We start from the raw sequence: 20,357 nt of genomic DNA on the forward strand, positions 1-20,357 counted from the left end.
GGCAGGTCTTCAAATTTTAATATCCCTCCACTTCTCACTTCTAAACTGGTGCTGCAGCCAGGTTTGGTTTCTTTAGGTTGCTGCATTTAATGCTACTCTGCAAGGTTTTAATGTTGTGGGAGAGATTCAGTTCCTTAAAGAGATTTGGTTTTAATGAGTAATGTTAAAAGGGGCTTTTCTCTTCCCTGGTCAGCAGAGATTTGCCGTGCAGTGGAACCAGCATCGCATTGTCTTGCAGCCTCCCTTTGCTGCTCCTCCCGAATGATGACTATTGTTCAACAGCTTCCTGCTGGCAGAGGCAGACAGGAACAGTGTGACCAACACAGGAATTTAGCCTGACAGAGCTGGCTCCACACCAAACTGAATGGGGCAAAATGAAACTGGGAATGAGATGCCAACACACAGAAAACCACCCAGCAGCCTCCATGCGCCTTTCAGCCAAGCAGGATGGGCTTGGGTCATCCCCTGATTTATCATAGAATCATTTAGGTTGGAAAATACCTTTAAGATCATCGAGTCCAACTGTAAACCTAGCACTGGCAAGTCCACCACTGAACCATGTCCCTAAGTGTCATCATTGTGTACTTCGAAGAGGGAAATGGGGTAAGAACAAAATAGTCTCCAAAAAAATCAGTATATTAAGAACCTTTTGAGTAAAAAGCTACATTTTGACTAGAGAGGAAAAAAAGCTTTCACAGAAAGATCTTCCCCTAGTTGCTTAACCACTTTTTAAACAAAGAAGCTTCTATATCCACAAAGCTTTTTCATTTCTTATTTTCCCATCTTGCATTTTTAATTGAGCTGGAAAAATGATGTACATCATCATAGATTATAGAATTCCCAAGATCATAGAATGGTTTGGGTTGGAAAGGACCTTAAGATCAGCTAGTTCCAACCCCCTTGAATCTGAAAATCAATGCCAGGCACAAAGCCAACTTTCTCCTGCTCCAACTGCAAAGCAAGATCTCAGCTCTTCTGTAGGTCCCTTCCTACTGTGCCTGCCCACAGGGCATTGCACAAGCAGAGCCATGTCTGTCCTGCCCTTGTTTCCTGGTCCTTGCTGATGGAGCAGTGTGGTTTCGCCTAACCAATGGCTTTTCTTCTTGATGCTACTGTAATTACTGACCATTTTCTGGGCGAGACAAAAGACATTCAAGTATAGTGGAGAAAGGTCCAGCTCTGCCAGGACAACTGACATCTCTTGAGCCTTCCGCAGCCTCCCATCGCACCCACCTCCAAGGAGCACGCCAGGACCAAACCACCCTCCTATGGTGGCTCTTACTGAGATGTACAAACGACCACAGTCATGACCCTTATACCCCAAACCTCATGAAATCTCAATCCTTGCACTGACTTCAATGAGTGCTTCCAATGCTTCCAAAGCCTTTCACAGAGCTTGTGCTCGTAAGCCACAATTCTCCCTGTATGCAGCACCTTGCAGGACCAGGGCTTAGGAGCCACCAAGTCACTGCAGTAATCACCAGCAGGTCAGGATTTCAAAGGAACCCACAGCTCCAACAGAGCCGAGATTTAGGGATTTATCTCCTCTGGGCTCTTTTGAAAACCCTGATCAGAGAGCAGCTCTGGTCAAAAATAAGTTATGCTAAAAATAGTGCTCACAAGAGGGCCTGGTACCAATCTCTGCTCCTCTAGGATTCTTATGAGTCAGCTCGTTTCAAAGACAAGAGGAAATCTGTACAACTAGCAAAGCAGTAAACACACAAGGGAGATTTAGCCATATCTCACAAGCCCCCAGAGGCATCCTAGGACATCCTCTGGAGAAAGCAGCCTTGCAGTTAAGATATCGGCTGCATCAGTCTGTTGAATCTCAGATTCAACTGTAGAACCTCCTGCACTGAGCTGGAAGAGAGTAAATATAGCAGCAATGAGATATTTATAGGCAGCCAGCTATTTTAACACAGCTCTGCTTTAAAGAGAATCCTTATTTAAGTCTTGTCCCTGTAAGGCTGCAGGATGACTTAGAGAAATAACCAGCTTAATTATTTTCATCAGGAGAACAGAGAAACACGTAGGGAAGATCAAATGCATGCAAAAGCATGTGGGAGCTTGAGTGAAGTACTTCTGCTCTGGTGAGTCAAATGCAATGAGGATGGTGAGATCTCCTGAGTGCAGGTTTGTCTCCAAAGAGCCCAGCCTGACCGCAGCTGAAGTCTGCCAGGGAGCACAACAAGAGAAAGCATCAAGAACAGGAGCACATCAGCTCGCTGGGAGCCACCATGTCATCCTGCTGCCCTGATCAGCACAGTCCTCTCCAGAGGCACAACCAACACTAAAACATCAGACTGCCTCATTGTACTGTAAAAGCAATGTGAGCAGAACAGTAATTCTAGATGTACTTATTTGTCATAGAATCCCAGCCTGGTTTGGGTTAACAGGGACCTTAAAGCTCATCCAGTCCCAACCCCCTGCCATGGGCAGGGACACCTTCCACTAGAGCAGGTTGCTCCAAGCCCCTGTGTCCAACCTGGCCTTGAACACTGCCAGGGATGGGGCAGCCACAGCTTCTCTGGGCACCCTGTGCCAGCGCCTCAGCACCCTCACAGGGAAGAGCTTCTGCCTAAGATCCCATCTCAATCTCCCCTCTTTCATGTTAAAGCCATTAATTTACCTCAATATCATTCCAATTAGCCCACCCCATCCCCAGAATTGGAGGAGTGTGTGTTACCCAAGCTATGATGATGGGTAACATCTCTTCTTGCTCCTTGTGTACTCTGTCCTTGGGCCACCCTTTTCCAACTCACACCACCACCACTTGCTAAAGCTCAGTGGTTACTTTATGCAGTGGGACACATCTTCACGTGTCACTGCAAAGGGACAGGGAGCAAGTGCATGGTGCAATTATTATCAGAGCCATCATGGGATTGAGCAATGATGTTTCTCTTCACAGCAGAAAGCTTGTTGCTCTCCACAGCACAGGCTTCCCACCACTGCAGCCAAGACAGATCCTCCCCATGGGGATGGACCTTTTCAGGACACAGAATAAGCCACCACCAGGCACACACCGCCTCCTCCATGGAAAGTGATGTCCCAGAGGTGGGGACATGCCTCCCTGCACTGTCCTTGCCGAGCATCTCGCTGTATCAGTGTGTAGCCATGAACCCTGCTGATGCAGCCTTCCTAACTCAATAAACAGGCCAAGTGTCTGGTTCAGTGCCCCCCATGCCCTGTCCCAGCCCTCCCAACTTAAAGCCTCTCCAATAAACTAAATTAACCCCCCCAACATCACCACACAGCCTGAGCATTCCACAGCTCTGCTCGCCAGTGTGAGAATAATGCAATAGAGAGTTTGAAACAGGGCAGGACAGTTCTAAAGCAGCACCCAACATGCAGGAGAAACAGGGGGTACAGGAGAGGAAGAGAAACCACGTTCTGCTGCATCTACCAGCAGTGCCTGCACCAGCTGACGTGAACAAGCTGGAATGCATGCACAGATGCCAGCAGGAAAGAAGAAAGGCAATGACGCACCTGAAAAGCAACCTGCCAACACCAACTGAGGGCCGAAAGGAACAGAGTTTGCCCCTTTTGGGTAACTGGCTGCCCATCAGGGATACCCAGCTTGCAGCGAGCAGAAGGCAGAGCAGAGACCTCATTTCTCGTTGCTGCAAGGCCAGGGGCTTTCAACACATGCTCATTTTTAGAGGCAAAGCAGCTAGGTCCAGTTCTCCAAGCTGGTACACAAGCTGCCATGCTCATATTGAAGGATGAAATGAGATGGGAGCAGGTAGTGACTCCCCAAGAAGAGATGCTTTGCTTGAATAGAGGCATTTGCCAAGTTACAAGCTTTCCTCTGAGTCTTGCACCAATGTCAAGCAACAGGGCTCAGGAAACCACATCCCACCATCCCCTGTCTGCCTCTGAACAGCCACAACGTGCCACATACCCCCAGAAGCAACATCTCTGCTTCAAGTGGAAGAAGCTGATGTTAAGAAGCTGATGCTAAGAAGCATCACTGTGGGCTGGTCTCATACAGTGTGCCAGATGACAGTCAGCTTTAGTGCAGTACTCTAGCCCTGCAAAAGCAGGTTCAAAGACCTTTCCTACCAGCACTTGCTGCTTGTAAGGTCAGGGCAAAGGTGGGGGAACAGCACCAGGGAGATGCTAATGTCCCCAAGAGATGTGTCTATGCCAGTTCACACATCAGAGGATGGCCTTTTTGGGGAAGAACGGACCTCAGAAAGGAATCAGAGCCACAAAAGCATGAGCAAAGTTGGTTAAAGAGATGGAGTAATGCCTGGATTCAGAGACTCTCTAATGTTTCATAAGCATTAGAAAGCTCTGGGGGTACCAGAGGCTGGTGCTGCTGCTGGCACTGGATTTGAGTCCAGGGCTCTGTGAGCATGAGAGCAACAGGTCCCTTGGGACTCCCCTCCCAAGGTTGATTGCAAAGCTTTTTAGATTCAAATAGCACAGGCCACCAGCTCCCTGCTGTCGGGGGGGAGATCTGTGCCTCTTAATGTGCTCCTTCCTTCTCAGCTCTGCAAACACAGGGAGACCTGAGCTGCTGCTGCTGCATTTTACCAAGCGCTGCAAGAAGCGTGTCCGTAGGGCACACGGTGAGAGAAAAAGGGAGGAGAGGGCCCTTTCAGCCCCAACCCACACAAAACCACAAGAGCACACGTGGAACAAAAAGCTGGGACACCTTCTAGGGATAAGAATAATAAAACCTGCTGGGGACAGAGCAGAATCCGTGCTGCTGGAGAGCCTTAGAGCAGGAGCAAGCTGCAGCCAGGGTGGGCTCCGGAGTGCTGAGCCTGTGTGGGAGCTGTCAGAGCTCCAGCCCTACCTCGTGTGATGGCAAGAAGTCCCTGCAGAGGTGACAGCTCTGGCAGACGCAGTGAGGAAAGAGTTGAAAAGGGAGAGAAACGAGAGAGGAGGCAAAGGCAGAGATTTTTGCAGGCAGCGCTCCTCGCATTGGAACTGGAAAGGGAGGCGACTAGTTAAAGACCAACTTTTAAGCAGCATCCTCGCTGCCCACAGGTAGGGCAGGGCAGGTTGGCAGCTCCCCTCCCTCCCTTCCTTCCTCCCTGCTGCTGCAGACCTAATTTCATGGGGTTTTTGCAGAAGCAGCGGGGTGGAAAATGATCATCGGGAGGCAGTGCGTGGCGAAGGGCCCCCCATTCCCCAGGTCCCCCTGCAAGGTGAGCAGCCCCGGGTTGGGACCACAGCAAGGAACGAGGCTACCAATGAGCTTTCCAAATCACAGCTGTAGTGAAGAAGGGGGGACCCGCTTTCCCACCCCCCCATCCCCGTCACCCTCTTGGATGCTGACAAGAGAGACAGCGCAGTCCTGCGTGACAGCGTGAAATTAATATGATTTGGGGGGAAGTTGGCAGTGAGTAATGAGCATCTGAAATACCTCATCTCCACCTCCTCACCTCCCCCCAGCTCTTTTAACCCTTTGGCTTCTAGTAGGGATCAAAGGGTGGGAGGAGTGAGACACGGGTGAAAGAGAACCAAAGAAGGGTGATGCAGCCCACTGGACAACTGAATTTGCAGGGCACAAATCCATTGCCATCAGGCCCAGCCTGTCAAGATGCTGAGGTCCTGGGCTTGGAAAAGTCATCACTGCTGCCTCGACAAGTGAGGCTCCACAGCGAGATGCCTCCCTAAAGACTAATGGGAGGATGAAGGAGGACCAAGCCTCCTGTCCTGCAAACATCCTCGGGCAAGGATGACCCATGAGGGGCCAGCTTGATGCATACAGACCACTGATGGGCAGCCTCTCTGCTACCAAGCAGGTCTGTAAGCAGCAGAACAAAGGAGGTGGTTTTCCCAGGCTCAGCTTCCCTGGTATCTGCTGATCTAATCTAATGAGAACTTGGTCAGAAAATATATCCCATCTTCAAGGGTGGCTTCTGTGAACTCCTGGATGTCTCTTAAGGGTCAATCCCATATCACCACCTTCCTAAGACAAGCCTCAGGAGCTTCCTCATATACTTAACCGCACTAAGTTCTCAATTGAAGATCTCTTCTCCTTTGCCAGAGGCCTGGAAGCTCAGAATACTGCTGGGGGATAAGGAAAGGGAGGAGAGCAGACAGATGGTCAGACTGATCCTTCCCTTAGCTTGGTTTCTTCAGGAAAAGCGACACACAGGCAGAAGCACAGACAGAATTGCTCATGGTGTCACCAGCTGCAGAAGCCAACACGGTTCAAATGCCTTTGGCAGGAGGTCTGCCCCAGGGGAGGTAAGAGACTGTGCAATGAAAGGTCCTTAATTGCTTCTATATCCCAAGGCTTAAAATCCACTGGTTGAGAAGAGGTAGAAAGGCTTGAGGTTAAAACAAAATAAGAATGCAAACAGAGATGCAAATAAAGGACACAATGTCATCGTGAGGAGAAAACTGTGATTCATTAGAGGCTTGTTCAGGACCATGTCATCAAGCGAGGCTGAGAAATACCCACACGTATATGGTAGTGAAAGACAGCAGTGTCACTGTGCAAGAGCTCTAGTTAAGGAATGCAACAGAGAGAATTTTAAGATGAAGGAAATAATAATATTGACTCCTCCTTAACTTAAAGGCTAAGACACAAGCTCGAAAGTTAACCCACTGTCATTTCAGCCTTGTGAATTCTGCCACCCCCCGGCTGCCAGCCCCCAACATAGCCTCAGTGACCAAGGGACAATTCTGAAAAACAGCAAAAAGTGGCCACAACATCAGGCAATCCCCCCCCACCTTTTTCCTTCCTTTAGATATAAAGTCACAGAATGGTTTGGGTTGGAAAGGACCTTAAGATCATCCAGTTCCAACCCCCTGCCATGGGCAGGGACGCCTCATGCTAGACCATATCGCCCAAGGCTCTGTCCAACCTGGCCTTGAACACTGCCAGGGATAGAGCATTTACCACTTCTTTGGGCAACCTGTGCCAGCACCTCACCACCCTCACAGTAAAGAACTTCTTCCTTATATTTAACCTGAACTTTCCATGCTTCAGTTTGAACCCATCACCCCTTGTCCTATCACTACAGTCCCTGATGAAGAGTCCCTCTTCAGCATCCTTGTAGCCCCCTTCAGATACTGGAAGGCTGCTATAGATGCACACATTCTCTTAGCTATTCAGACAAAAGGAGACCTTGTAATACTAATAGCCACTAACTATTAGGGTTATTTACAGGAGACAGCAGCTCCTACAGGCTTTGGGTTTTGCTTCCTATGGAGAAGCAAAGGCCCACATGTATGCATACATGTGTCAGCACAGAAAAAGAGGCAAAAACCCCAAAGCAAAAGCCCAGAGTCACATCTGAATAAGACATTTCAAGAGCAGCCCGTTCCCCATCTCCTCCCATCTCCCCAAGCCCCTCTCTGCTGATGAGCATCACAGTCTGTGTGTAAAACTAATGAAGTTCTATCAGGAGGTTGGGGTTGGTGCCCTGGTGAGAGATGCTTCAGCAGAAGTTTCAGCCTAGAAACTCCCTTTGTGTGCACTGGACAACTGGACTAAGCAAAAGCAGGCAGCCAAAAACTCCTCAGCAGAGGTTTTGGGTAAGCAGAAAAGGGGACCTGTGGGTATGGAGTATGTGGAGTACAGAAAAGGGGGGGAAATAGAAAAAAAATCAAGTATTTCAATATTCAAGCCAGGGAAAGAGATGGACTGAAATATCTTCCTGCTGTTGGGAAGATGCACCTTTTAAAGCAATTCTGTCAAGATAACACAGAGTTAAACACTTCCTTATCTATGTTAAACACCTTTATGATTCAAACTGGAAAACCAGCACTGAAAACCTATTTCACTCTCCCCCACCCCATGGCTCATTTTGGGTAGGCAAATTAAAGTGGCCAGTTACATTTTTGGCCTCTGAATATCAACCCAACATTGCTGTGTTTGGGTTTCCAGTACAGAAGGAAAAGGACTAAAAACCCCAATAGTTTAATTTATGCTTTTTGAGAAATAAACCAGCAGATCCCTGTATTGTCATCTGCAGCTCCCAGCTCACGAGGCTGGTGCACATACCTGCTGCTCAGAAAAGCACCTGCATTACATAGAATCCCAGCCTGGTTTGGGCTGGAAGGGACCTTAAAGCTCATCCAGTTCCAACCCCCTGCCACGGGCAGGGACACCTTCCACTAGAGCAGGTTGCTCCAAGCCCCTGTGTCCAACCTGGCCTTGAACACTGCCAGGGATGGGGCAGCCACAGCTTCTCTGGGCACCCTGAGCCAGTGCCTCAGCACCCTCACAGGGAACAGTTTACTCCTATTATCTAATCTAAATCTCCCCTCTTTCATCTTGAAGCCATTCCCCCTTGTCATCGCTCCAGAGCACCTGCAGTCTGGGCACGGGAGCACACAAGGATTAGTAAATCCCTTGCACTAAGCTGGGCTGCAGCTGGGGCGCAAGAGAACAAGGTCACACACAATCCATAGGCATGGGATGGGGTGGTCCAGGGGTCCAGCTTAAGGGGAAAGACTTAAATCTTCCAACAGCCCCCAGCAAAGGAGGGAAATGGGGTGATAACAGAGAACAAGGGCAGGAGGAGAGCCAGGTTATACGATGGGGAGACCACAGCAGCCCAACACAACACACAGGACTTGCTGCAAAGACCAGCCCTGAGCATGCTGGAAGACTGCATGGGGGACACCTTGGGCGACATGGCGTGAGGCATCTCTGCCCATGGCAGGAGGTTGGTACTAGATGATCTTAAGGTCCTTTCCAACTCAAACCATTCTATGATTCTATGACACACTGCCAGGGGTGCTGGAGGGAAGGGAAAATGTGACAGTAAGGAATCTCCATCTTCAAATCATGTGGGCAGGCGGTGAGAGGGGCAGAGGTTTACTCCAGAGCAGCACCCTGCAGCCTCCCATGCCAGACATGCTCCTCCTCAGACACTCAGCAGCCCAAAGCACAGACCTGGCATTCCAGTTACAAAGCTGAAATCCAGCAGCAACACAAAGCTCCACATCATCTGCTGGCATCATTGGAAGCTGCCCGCCTTTACATCTCCTGAAGATGTGGCCTTGAACCAGCTCACTGATGCTTCTACCAGAGCATACAGCCTTGCAGGGCTCTGGGCATAGGTTTGCACCAGAAAGTCAGCTTTAAAATGGGAACCAGACATTGTTATCCCTAGGGATAAACCAAAACAGGGCAAAAGTGCTGTCAGCATAGGAATCCACCCCTACGCTGAAGACACCAGAGCCCATACATGCACGTATGTGCTCCAATGCAAACCAGCATCACCATCAAGTGCCTGTGAGCTCAGGGATCTCAGTAGCCTGGAGCAGGAGCTGGGAATGGCTTTGGAGATCTCAAAGGACTGATCACAAAAAAGGACAGGCCACTTTTTGAAACCATCCGTTTCCTGGAGAACACACTATGGGGGACTCCACTCAACACCAAACCAAACTCAAAGGCACCATTAGTGCTGTCCATGCTCAAATGTGTAATGAGATGTGTTCCAGTTCTTGATCCTAAAACTGTTTTTGACAGGTTTCCACCTGAAAGCATGCCTCAGCAAGGTACACACACATTCCACAGTCCTTCCATGTGTTGGCACCAACATCTCAATTCACAGGGAAGCCAGAAAGCTGGGATCCAACACTGACACAGTGCTGGGTGCAGAGCGCCCACCGATGCTAGCTGCTTCCCTGGGATCCTTCTGCTTGTACAACACTCATTTTTGGGCTCCCTCTTCAAGCACAGGCTTGCAAGCACGTTACTCTGGGAAGAGTGATCAAAACCTGCCTGGGTAACACAAGCAAAGAATCCATCAAGGTATCCAGACTGGACGAGCCTTTCTCCTCTCGTCTGCAGATTGCTTCGCTACAGGATTTGGTTCATCTGACTGACTCCACACCAACAAACAACTCAGTTTGCTGGACCACAGGCACCACGCTGTGAAAGACCAAAAGGCTCTTCCCTTGGGAGAAGCAGCCTCCTGGAGACAAGGGGTGATACATTGCTCTGGGGAACATCTCTGTATTCACTGATAAAGGAGCTGAAACTTATTAGCTTTAAACCAGTAACTACACATGGTTAGGACAACAAACATTTAGCTGGTGGGCTGTGCTCATCACTTAAACAGCCACCTCCTTCTCTGAGTCCTTCAGACAGGATCTAGCTGCAGACTCACAGTTGGACCATCATGATAAATTGACTCAAAAATGCAGTTTAATCTGTTCATGGAGCTAACCCAGATGAATAGGGCATGAACCCAACAGTGGTTTCTAACATGAGGAAGGGTTGGTGATCTGCTCCACGTCTTCCCATCAGTACTGCAGCCCAGTGTGCTATACAGCCTAGGTGTGCAATGCCTGCACATCTACAACCCTGCCCTGTCTTCCCCTGCCTCTCAAATAATATTCTCAATATCTTATGGATGTCAATTTAATTTTGGTTTGGTTGTAAAGGGCTGAGAGTATAACAAATAAGAAGTTTTATAGTCCTATGAATCAATATAGTCCTATGATCCTAGGAATCGTGTTTGCAATGCACATGCCCTTACCTAGACTCTGCAGGGTGCTGGGGGAGTTTCCAGTTGTTGAACAGAGGAGAAAGATCTGCACTTTGGCTTTTCACAGGAGGGTGCAGGACACCCCGGGGGACATCACTCCCAGCAAGGAGCTAAGCAAGTGATTCAACCAGGAGGAGACATCTGACCTAGGACAGAGCTGCCAATGCAGTAGGATGGCAGCAGGACCAGGCAAGAGAGAATCATTAAGCCTGTCCCACCATCTCCAGACCAGACCTCCAGCATGGGCTCAACAGCTCCTGAGGCTTCTCCCCAGCAACTCCATCTCCTCCAGCTGCAGTTGTGCAGCCCCAGCAGACCCTTACACCATGACGAGATGCTCACTGGGACTTCTGCAGCTCCCCAGCATTCACAGGCCATCTAACTGCAGGGGCACAGTATGGAGAGAAAAACTTTCAGGAGCTCAGAGGAAGCAGCAATGGATTCTGAAACATTTCTAGCATTAGATGTAAGGGTTTAGAAGGAAAAGCATCACTTGAATGACATCAGACTGCTCAGCAATCAATGCTTACAGCACTGTGCATCCTAGGGCTGTTTGCACTGGATATTCTAATTAATACTGCCTGGCACTTGCTTAACTCACATGTTTACGAAGGGACCAAGTTTTTTTCTCCCCCTCCTCTTGCCTTTCAGTAGCAAAGATTTCCACAGCTTCAACAAGGCAACGTTACTCTGGGAAGGAGAAATTGTCTTCAGTCATGTAGACTCCATTACTGGGAGAAAGGTGTGAACAGCAAGCAAGCCTGGCAGACGGATTCATTATACCACCGTGTCCTTTATAATGGGAAATGAAAAGCCCATTCTGATAACTCCACTTTATTATAATAGGTCAGAAGAAGTGAAAGGCATCATCTTATAAAATTAACTTCATAAAGACTGCCTTTAAAAAAAATATAGCTCTCTGCCAGTTTATCCACTGTCTGTCTCCTCAGAGATTTTTCTTCTCCTGGAAGAGACATGACTCCAAAGTCTTGTCCCACAGCCTGTCTTCACTTTTACCCTCTATCAGAGGGAATAGATCTGTTTTCTCCTAATCAGTGCCTGGCACTTGTTTTGCCAGATGTAATAAATGCCATGTCTTTGTCAAGAGGGAGAAAACAGTCAGCAAAGGAGTTAAAATTAAAAGAGACACCCACCCCTGAAGGTCTTTGCAAGAACTAGCATTACTTTCTTTATAGTAAAGTCAGAATATGGAGATAAATGTACCCAATAACCTGTTCTGTGCTTTGGCATAGCTTTCAGTTGCTTTTTCTGCCAGCTTCTGTAGTCAAACTGAAGTCCAGTCTCTCGAGCAATACTAATTTTTGTGATTTAACAGCTTAATGCAATGTGTTTGGTTGCAGTTCCTATAGGTGAGAGGCAAGGGATGGCCAGATGGACAATAAACCACCTTCCACACTCGTGGTGCTGGCTCCTGATGTCACTCTGAACTTCCACAGACTCACAGAACGGTTTGGGTTGGAAAGGACCTTAAGATCCTCCAGTTCCAACCTCCTGCCATGGGCAGGGACGCCTCACACTAGACCATGTTGCCCAAGGCTCTGTCCAACCTGGCCCTGAACACTGCCAGGGATGGAGCATTCACAACTTCCTTGGGCAACCCATTCCAGCGCCTCAGCACCCTCACAGTAAAGAACTTCTTCCTTATATCTAACCTGAACTTCCCCTGTTTCAGTTTGAACCCATCACCCCTTGTCCTGTCGCTATAGTCCCTGATGAAAGTCCCTCCCCAGCATCCTTGTAGCCCCCTTCAGATACTGGAAGCTGCTCTGAGGTCACCACACAGATGGGTTAGTGTCTACTGCAACGAGTCAGCAGGGGAGGGCTGGAAGCTCTGGTTATTGCAATATTAGGATAATTTATAGATACAGCCCCAACCATGAGTTTTCAAACACATTTTGCAAAGCAAAGAGGCAACAATGTCATCCCCAAAACATGCTACTTGAGATGCAACTCTAATAACCACATCCATTGGTGGAACAAGCATCAGTTATGTCAAACTCCAGGCAGGCTCTCACCAGTATCTATCCCTCAGGTTGCATTTGATTGGGTAAGAATCTTTTATGAAGTCTTTTTCTACACCTAATCGTTCCCCCTTTGGGGACAAGAAAACATACATCTCCTGGCAACATTATATGCCAACTGGAAAACAACCTTATTTTTAATATTCATGGTGCAGATAGGGGGAAGGAGGATGGAAGAGGATGCTCTGAAACAAACAGTTAATTGGAACTTCCTGCATGGATCTAATGGGATAGATTTTAAAGGAGCCTAATTTTCAGCAATTGCCAGAGCTCCAATCTGTGAAAATGTGGCCTTTCAGAAAGCTCCAATTCAGCTTGCCACATCTGGAGTTCCTTTTGAGAGAAAGTCCTGCCATAAAAGCCCCCCAATTTGGGCGCAAGAATTAGCAGCCTTCATGGGATATCAGTCCCTTTGTCTCTCTTTCCCTACCTATGGCTCTTTGGGAAAGAACTAAGGACCATTTATCTTTTGTAATATTTCCAGGTGGTAAAAAAGAGGAGAATGTAATAAAGAACAAAAATTGGGGGGTGAAAAATAAGAGAACACACCCACAAAAGCTAAATCTTCACACCTATATATTATAGGCAGCCCCTATAATTGAAAAGCATTTCTCCCTTTAAAGAAAATAACACTTGCTGGGTCTCAAAAGAATGAAATTAAAAATGCCTTGATGGTGCCAGAGAGGCCAAAACCTCCAGCAGATGACAGGACATGTTCAGAATCAGTGCCACACACCCCAGCAAAGCCATTGGGTCTGCTGCGGAAGGTGGGCAGCACCTAAGGCTCATGGAGCCCTGCAACAAGACGTTTGCTTTGCAGGAAGAAGACTTCAGCTGTTAACCAGAGCACCCGTGTCTCCCAGAGACAGGGAAGCACCATCTTTGTCCAGCCCAAGAACTAAACTAGATACGGCCCAACTCCAAAATTAAAAGGATCATGGAATGGTTGGGGTTAAAGAGACCTTAAAGCTCATCCAGTTGCTCCAAGCCCTGTCCAACCTGACCTTGAACACTGCCTCACCACCCTCACAGGGAAGAGAAATGTGAAGAAATACATTTGCTTTGAATCTCCTGCTAACTATGAGCTTGGGGGAAAATCAGTTTGAGTTTTACACCTACTCATAGATCTTTCCCAAGGGATTGCCTGGCCTTCTTTCTCCCAGGAATCTACCTCACTGCTGGGGATGGGCAGGAGGAAGCTGCTGGGGAACGCAGCTCCCCGAACCTCCTGGTGCTCATGATGCAGAGTGATCATGCGATGGGGAAGCACATGTGCCACCAACCACTTCCAAACCACAGCGAGGTCCAGCCTGGAGGATGGTGCAGAGCCTTTCCCATGGTTTGCATGGGTCACCCAAAGCAGCTGGGGAAGGGGAAGAGCAAGGAAGGACACACACAAGGCAGCCATGGTCTACCTTCAGCTGTGCTAAGAACACAAATGATGGTGCAGGGCAAGTCTGAGTACTGAGTGATGGATCCATACACAATGATACTAAATAATATAATAATGATACTAAAAAGCATAAAGCCAGGGCAGGATTTCCTGAGCTGCCAGTGCTGATTTTAAAGGCTGAACAACCTTTAAAATCCACTGTTCCAAACACCCAACTCCCTTGTTTTGCTGTTCCAGTGTCATTAACACCTACAGTGGGTCCATTTAAAAAAGGAAGACACAGCTCCTTGACAAAGCTCAAAACATGGAAATATTTGTTTGGGGAAACATATACATATATATATATATATATATATATATAAAAGGGGGATTAGAACTAGATGATCTTAAGGTCCTTTCCAACCCAAACCATTCTATGATTCTATAACATATATATATATGGAAACATATGTTTGCATAAGAGATGTATTTGGGTAATATATACACACATAGAGAGAGAGTGTGTGTACATATATTTATGTATTAATCTTTCTCTTGCCCAGGCAACTGAGAAAAGCAAAAGCAAGCATAGAAGGAAGCAGGTTGGGAGACAACATCAGCTGCAGGGCTGGAAGTGGCTTTTGAGCATGTGAAACAATAGAGATGCTCACCCTGCAAAGCCTCTCACCTCCATGGGCCAGGGCTGTTGCTCTACATGGTGATGCCCAGCAGTGTGGCCTGGTGGTCCCCAGGCTGGCTGTCCCTTGCTGTCCCCAGTGCTGTGGTCCCCAGCCTTTCTTGGCCAGCCTTTCCTGGGCAGGCTAAGAGTGCCCCCTGCAGCCCTGCTGGCAATTGTGAACCTGTTCACAATTCCAACTAACTAACCAAATAGAAATACGACAGGTTCCTAAATGCAGGAAGAGCTCCACACGCTCCAGAGCAAAGGCATCTGATTTAAAACCACCCCAAAAAAGCAATCCAGGAGGACGAAGTGTTTTGTAGTGCTCCGTCATGCCTGGTTTTAGCTGCTCTGAAGGGAAAGAGGGATGGCAGGGGTGGAGAGGGAGGATTGTGTGTGTGTGTCCCTACCAAGCTGATGGCTTTTGTTTTGAGGATAAAACCTCCCATCTCTGAATACACCAGGTAAGTGAAACGGATGCTCACGTGTCACTCTGGGAGCGCTGTCAACAGCAGCCGCGGCTTGAAGCTGCATGTTCCTTGCAATATTCATCAGACTGCTCCTCTCCCCCTCCTCTCCACTGCACTGAGGTGCTAGACAAGCCAGGAGGGAAAAAAACATACCAGACCCCCCCAGTCTGCTGGGCTTGTCTGTCCTTATGCTATACACAAGCCTCCCAGCTCCTTGAACTTAACGCAGGGCCCCAGAAGGCAAATAGATCCCCCTGGGTTTGCTTGCTCCAGCTTCATTAAGATCATGTCTGTAGCCACACAGTGCTGGGTTTTGAATTAGCAGTGCCCCACTGCTAAGAAACTCAGCAGAGTGACTTAGAAGTCCAGAGGTTTTGCCCTGTTTCAGTAGGGCCTCACAGGGTTGAAGCAAAAGCATCCACGTTGCACAGCACAAGCAATATCTTCTGTGTGCACAAACACATCTTCTATAGGGATCTTTACATTGTGCCTACCATCACCCTTCCAGCAACACAGGTCCAAGAGCCAAGTCACAGTCAGCATTTAGTTAAATCCCCAGAGCTTACCCCGTAACAGCATCACAACATACAGCATTCCTTGACACATTATACCTTGGAAACAGCCTACCAGCCACATAGGAACCACTGTCCTTACCTGTGGTCAAGCCAGGAGAACATCACAGGTTCATAAAGTAGGTAGAACTGATTGTAGGTAGGGAAGTGCATAGTTTCCCTCACAATGAACAAATCATTGCCCTGCAGGTCCTCACAGGGCAGTTTCCACTGCATGGTCTGAGGAGGCTTCAAAGGGATAAGCAATTCCACAATGCATTCCCTTTGGAAAGAAATGCCACAGCCTGACCAAACCAAAGCCCCTGCCTTCTGCTTAGACAGACCCACACAGAAAGCCTAACCCAGTACTTCACTGTGCCCTGCAGATGTGAGCTATCACCCTTGTTTTCCAGATGGGAAAACTGACAGGCAGAGTTGGACACCAATTCCCCTCAATTCCTTGCACAAGCCAACAGTGGAGCAGGGACCATGGCCTGGGTCAATGAGCAGAAGATTCTCATCCCGGGAGCAGAAAAGACGCTGTATGCTGTATATTACACAGTTTCACCTCTTTTCCAGGATGCATTACAAGGCTTAATGAATCACTGCACAAAAGGCTGAGGATACAAAGAGAACAGCCATCAGCCAGCACACAGAAGGAGGCAGGCTGGGATCCCAAAATCCCTATTCGACACTCAGCACTATCCCAGGCAGGTCTCACAGCTGACAAGGTATTTCTTGCTGGTGAGGGTATTAGAGGCAGCACAATCCCACCCCCTTAACAGACACAGGGCTGCCAACCACAGGGCAACACCCCACCAACTAGGTGTTTCACTGAGGCACAGGCAGTGAAACCCCCATGGAAAGGAAAGTGAGTGACAGCTCACAGTGGCTCCAGCCAAAATCCTGGCTTACGTGAGCTCTGTCTCATCAGCAGAGTTTCTATACTGGTATAACCTGCCAGGCCATTTGCATTTACATTCAGTAAAAGGCTGCTTTACTTCCACAAAGAAAACAAACCTCATAGCCTTTACAAACCAACAGCAAGATCCTGTATGAAAATCACACGAGCTCCAGCCCGGAGCACTCCACAGACCCAACAGAAAGCACTTCCCTACCTGAAGAGTTCCCTGATTTCCCTGACGGTGGCCTGGAATGGGATGTTTCGGACCAAGATCTTGGAAGTCTTCTGCTTCTTGACAGTTTGTTTCTTTCGGGAGGATTTCACTGCAGGCCTGGGAAGGCACCAGAAAGAGCAAGTGAGGACGACTGCACAGCATTGCATGCTGGCTCCTTCAACAGCAGGAATGCAGAAAATGAGCCAGTACACATCAACATCCTCACTGGCATCTTACTGGTGACAACAGAAATGCCATACAGTACACCGAGAAGGAATGAATTGATTTAAATCCTACATCTGAAAATCAAAGCTTCCAGCTTGCTGATTGCGACCTCGGTTGAGATTAGACAGCACTGTTGAGGTTAGCCTGGACTCCCAATTTGCCACCCACTTTGACATCAAATCTTGCCCATTCAGTTCTCAGGAGGATGTACTATTTGATATACATTTTTTAAATAGCTCAGTGTAAGCTCATTTTGTTTCTTTTTCTTTCTGGCTTAGAAAATAGCAAATGAAATATTTAATAATTATTAGTTTCTAATTTCAGAATTGTATTGCATATGGACAAGAATTTACCTACTGCAAAACATAGCAGCTTGTTTCATTAAGCAAAGCATTCCACATTGTAGGCTGGATACCCACAGAAGGGATTGTAGAAATCAAAGTGGATGAAAATGTTTATTAAAGACTTGAATACAAAGTGCAGACAGGGAGCTGCCAGACTGCTTCTGGTCCTCAGGGACCAGGTTTTCAAACACATTTTGACATTTAAGAGATACCTCCTCTAGTGCAGTTTCCAAAGTGCCTATAGGACAGGTTTTAGGTGTCTACATTCACCTTCAAACATCTGGATTAATTTTCAACTTTGCACTTTGAAAATTCCATCCTGAATAAAAACTAAGAAGGAAACCCTTCTCGTGTTGGAACCCTTCTCATGTTGGAACCTTCCTAGTGTAGGAACCGCTCCGGTTTGGAAGCAGGACTCAATCTCCTACTTGGAGAGGTACATCCACAAGTAACCATCTCCTTTGCACCCAACTACCCCAACAAAAGAAGTTGAATCCAGGTTTCTTTTCAAGCAAGAAACCAACCTTATTTGTCTTGATTTGATCAGTCAGCAGCAGAACATTGTTCTTAAGCTCCTGTTCTCCCTGATGAACTAGGGTAAAAGATTTCATTACCCAGAGAATATTTGTCTTCAAGAACTCTTTAAACCGACTGCAACTCAGGCTATCACTTGATTTTGCAATGCTGACTGAACTGTCAAAGCAGAGGCTTTAGAGGAGCCTTTTCCTTGAGCATGGAAGAAAACTCCAGCGCCTGGTTCTCATTTTGGGCTCATTTTTGGGGTCCCTGCATGCTGCTTCACAATTTTAACTAGAAATATGTTATTTAGTGAGTGAACACCTTTGCACTAGTTACTCATCATTTTTTTTGCTTTTCAAGCAAGACTGACTAAAGTGAGTGAGCAAATCACAACAAAGGCTGATGTGTTCAGCAGTCAGAGCACTGCTGCTCCCATCCCTCGTGATGCAGAGATTCTAGGTAAGAAGGGAAGAACCTGCCAAGCATTACTGCAGCTTAAGTGTAACCATGTTACAGAGGTGAGACATAAGCTTTACCTGACAGCTCTCTCTGAGATTTTCACTTCCAGTTTATGGCCATCTACAGAGCAGCCCTAGAAATTAAAACAAAGAACAGAAACATGAATAGATGAATTCAAGAAAATAAATTCAATAAATAAATTAAAATCAAAGTCACAACAGCTTCCAAGCTTCCAGCATTTCACATCCTGCTCTTCCCCATATATCTCTCCCCTTCTCCCTGCCAAATAGTTCTCTGTTGAACACCACCCATGTGAGGCAAGGCTTTGATAGGAGGTTGGAGACAGCTTGACTGACTGAAGCAGCAGCCAACATTCCTGATCTAGCTGTCCATCAACCTCAGCTCTGCCACTAAACTGACAAAGGTGGGTCACTTCAGTGCTTTGGGCTGTGGTTTCCTCTACCTCTAGACTGTGAACTCTTCAAGGCAAGGACTGTCTTATTATTTGTTCAGGAAAGAGCCAAGGATGTCTTGTTGGCCACCAGTAGCCAATACAGCAAAGAAGTCTTCTGTCTCTTGCTTCCTGCACTGAGAACAAGCAGCCTCTTGCCTAATCATCCCCTGACAGAGCCCTGCTGCCCACCCCATCCACAAAACACCCATTTTCCTTGCTTTCTCTCTTCCCCAGGATTCTGCTTTTCAAAAGGATGGAGAACACACATCTACCCAAAGTCTACTTAGGCTGTAGAATGTGACATGCTCACCTGCTGCAGGTGGGACTCATGGGTTGTGCTCAGTGAACATACATAGATTACACAGAGTAATTCCTTCACATCTACCTAGAAAGGCACCACTAGAGCTGTCCCACCTGCACCACCCAGGTAGTGTGGACCGACTCCTGGATGTTTCTCTAGCAGCAGAGAGAATGATTTACTCCTCCAGAGTGCAGCCAAGCCCCGTGATGTGTGTGACGGAGAAGGCAGGAAGCTAGTAGACCCTAAACTGTCCTTTACATACCCTCTTCCCTCACAAACCTGGCCCATGTTAGAGACTTCACCATCTGCATAACGTAACCCATAGCACAGACATCCTCAGCTGCATTTTGAACTTCCCAGTTCATCGAAGCCTTTGCCTACCATTTCTGGAAAGAAATCCAGACTTGACAATGCTTAAGCTTACCTGGAGCCGGCGCAGGGCTTTCTGGGCGCTCTCTGGCTTTTTGTACTCCACAAATCCAAAGCCCATTGAAAGCAAAGTGCCTGTCAGAAGAGAAAGGGGACTCATGAAGGTAGCAGGAAACGGTGATATTAAGCAGAAGATTTAAAAGCAAATCAGGAGCAAGCATTGATTGCCAAAACTGGAGGGGGGTAGAAGTTAATACCCAATGCAAAGGGCCAGCCTGCTCATGCCCTGACTCTGATGCTTCTCATGAGCACCCCTTCCTTACTGACTTGTCCTGAGACTTGTTCCTCATGACTGAAATGAGACCTTTGCTTGGAAACCTTGCCAACTACCCAGAACCAGGTGTGACTTCTGGTGCAGGACAGTGATGTGCAGGTTGCGGTTTGGTTCTCCCAGAGGAGACACTTCTAACCTGTTACCCCTTCAGAAATCCATTTTGGCCAACTCTTGACGAGCAGTCAGTTACTGACCACTGCTGGGGAGCCAAGCATCTGAGATCCATTTCAGCTGGGACCACCACGTGCTGTATTTCCCATCATCACAAGGTGCAAGCTCTGTATTTCACTTAAGGGACAAAGTGCCTTTGAGGTCCAAGGCGCAAAGGACCAAGCACTTCTAGAAACTGGGTGGGCAGCTGCTAGTTCCATGCCAAAGGAGGAGATCTTGATTCCACCTCCCTGCACAGCAAAGGTTTGCAGCACCTATGGTCACACCATGCTTCTGAGGAACACGTTGGCTAGTACAAGAGCCGTAAGTAAGGCTGAGGGTGAGGAAAGGAAAGATCCCCATGCAAATACATAACACCCAGTTTCTAACTTCAAAACCTCAGTTGTAGGAGGCTGTAGAGATGGCCCCACAGTAAGAGGGGGATTGCTCTGTATCCCATGTACGGTATCCCATGCAAGCAGAGCCCTGTTAGGGCAA

General features: G+C 47.7%; 1 protein-coding gene across 1 annotated transcript in view; it reads right to left on the minus strand.

Annotated features, from left to right (window-relative positions):
* Positions 1-20,357, minus strand: part of RBM19 (RNA binding motif protein 19) — a 69,463-nt gene that overhangs the window by 34,037 nt on the left and 15,069 nt on the right. The window contains exons 19-21 of the mRNA XM_030501671.2: positions 19,431-19,510; positions 18,329-18,384; positions 16,705-16,821 (exon numbers count right to left, since the gene is read on the minus strand). Coding sequence (XP_030357531.1) covers positions 16,705-16,821; positions 18,329-18,384; positions 19,431-19,510 — 253 coding nt within the window. The remainder of the gene's footprint in view (positions 1-16,704; positions 16,822-18,328; positions 18,385-19,430; positions 19,511-20,357) is intronic.

The sequence above is a fragment of the Strigops habroptila genome, chromosome 11, assembly GCF_004027225.2.
Source record: "Strigops habroptila isolate Jane chromosome 11, bStrHab1.2.pri, whole genome shotgun sequence".
NCBI lineage: Eukaryota > Metazoa > Chordata > Aves > Psittaciformes > Psittacidae > Strigops > Strigops habroptila.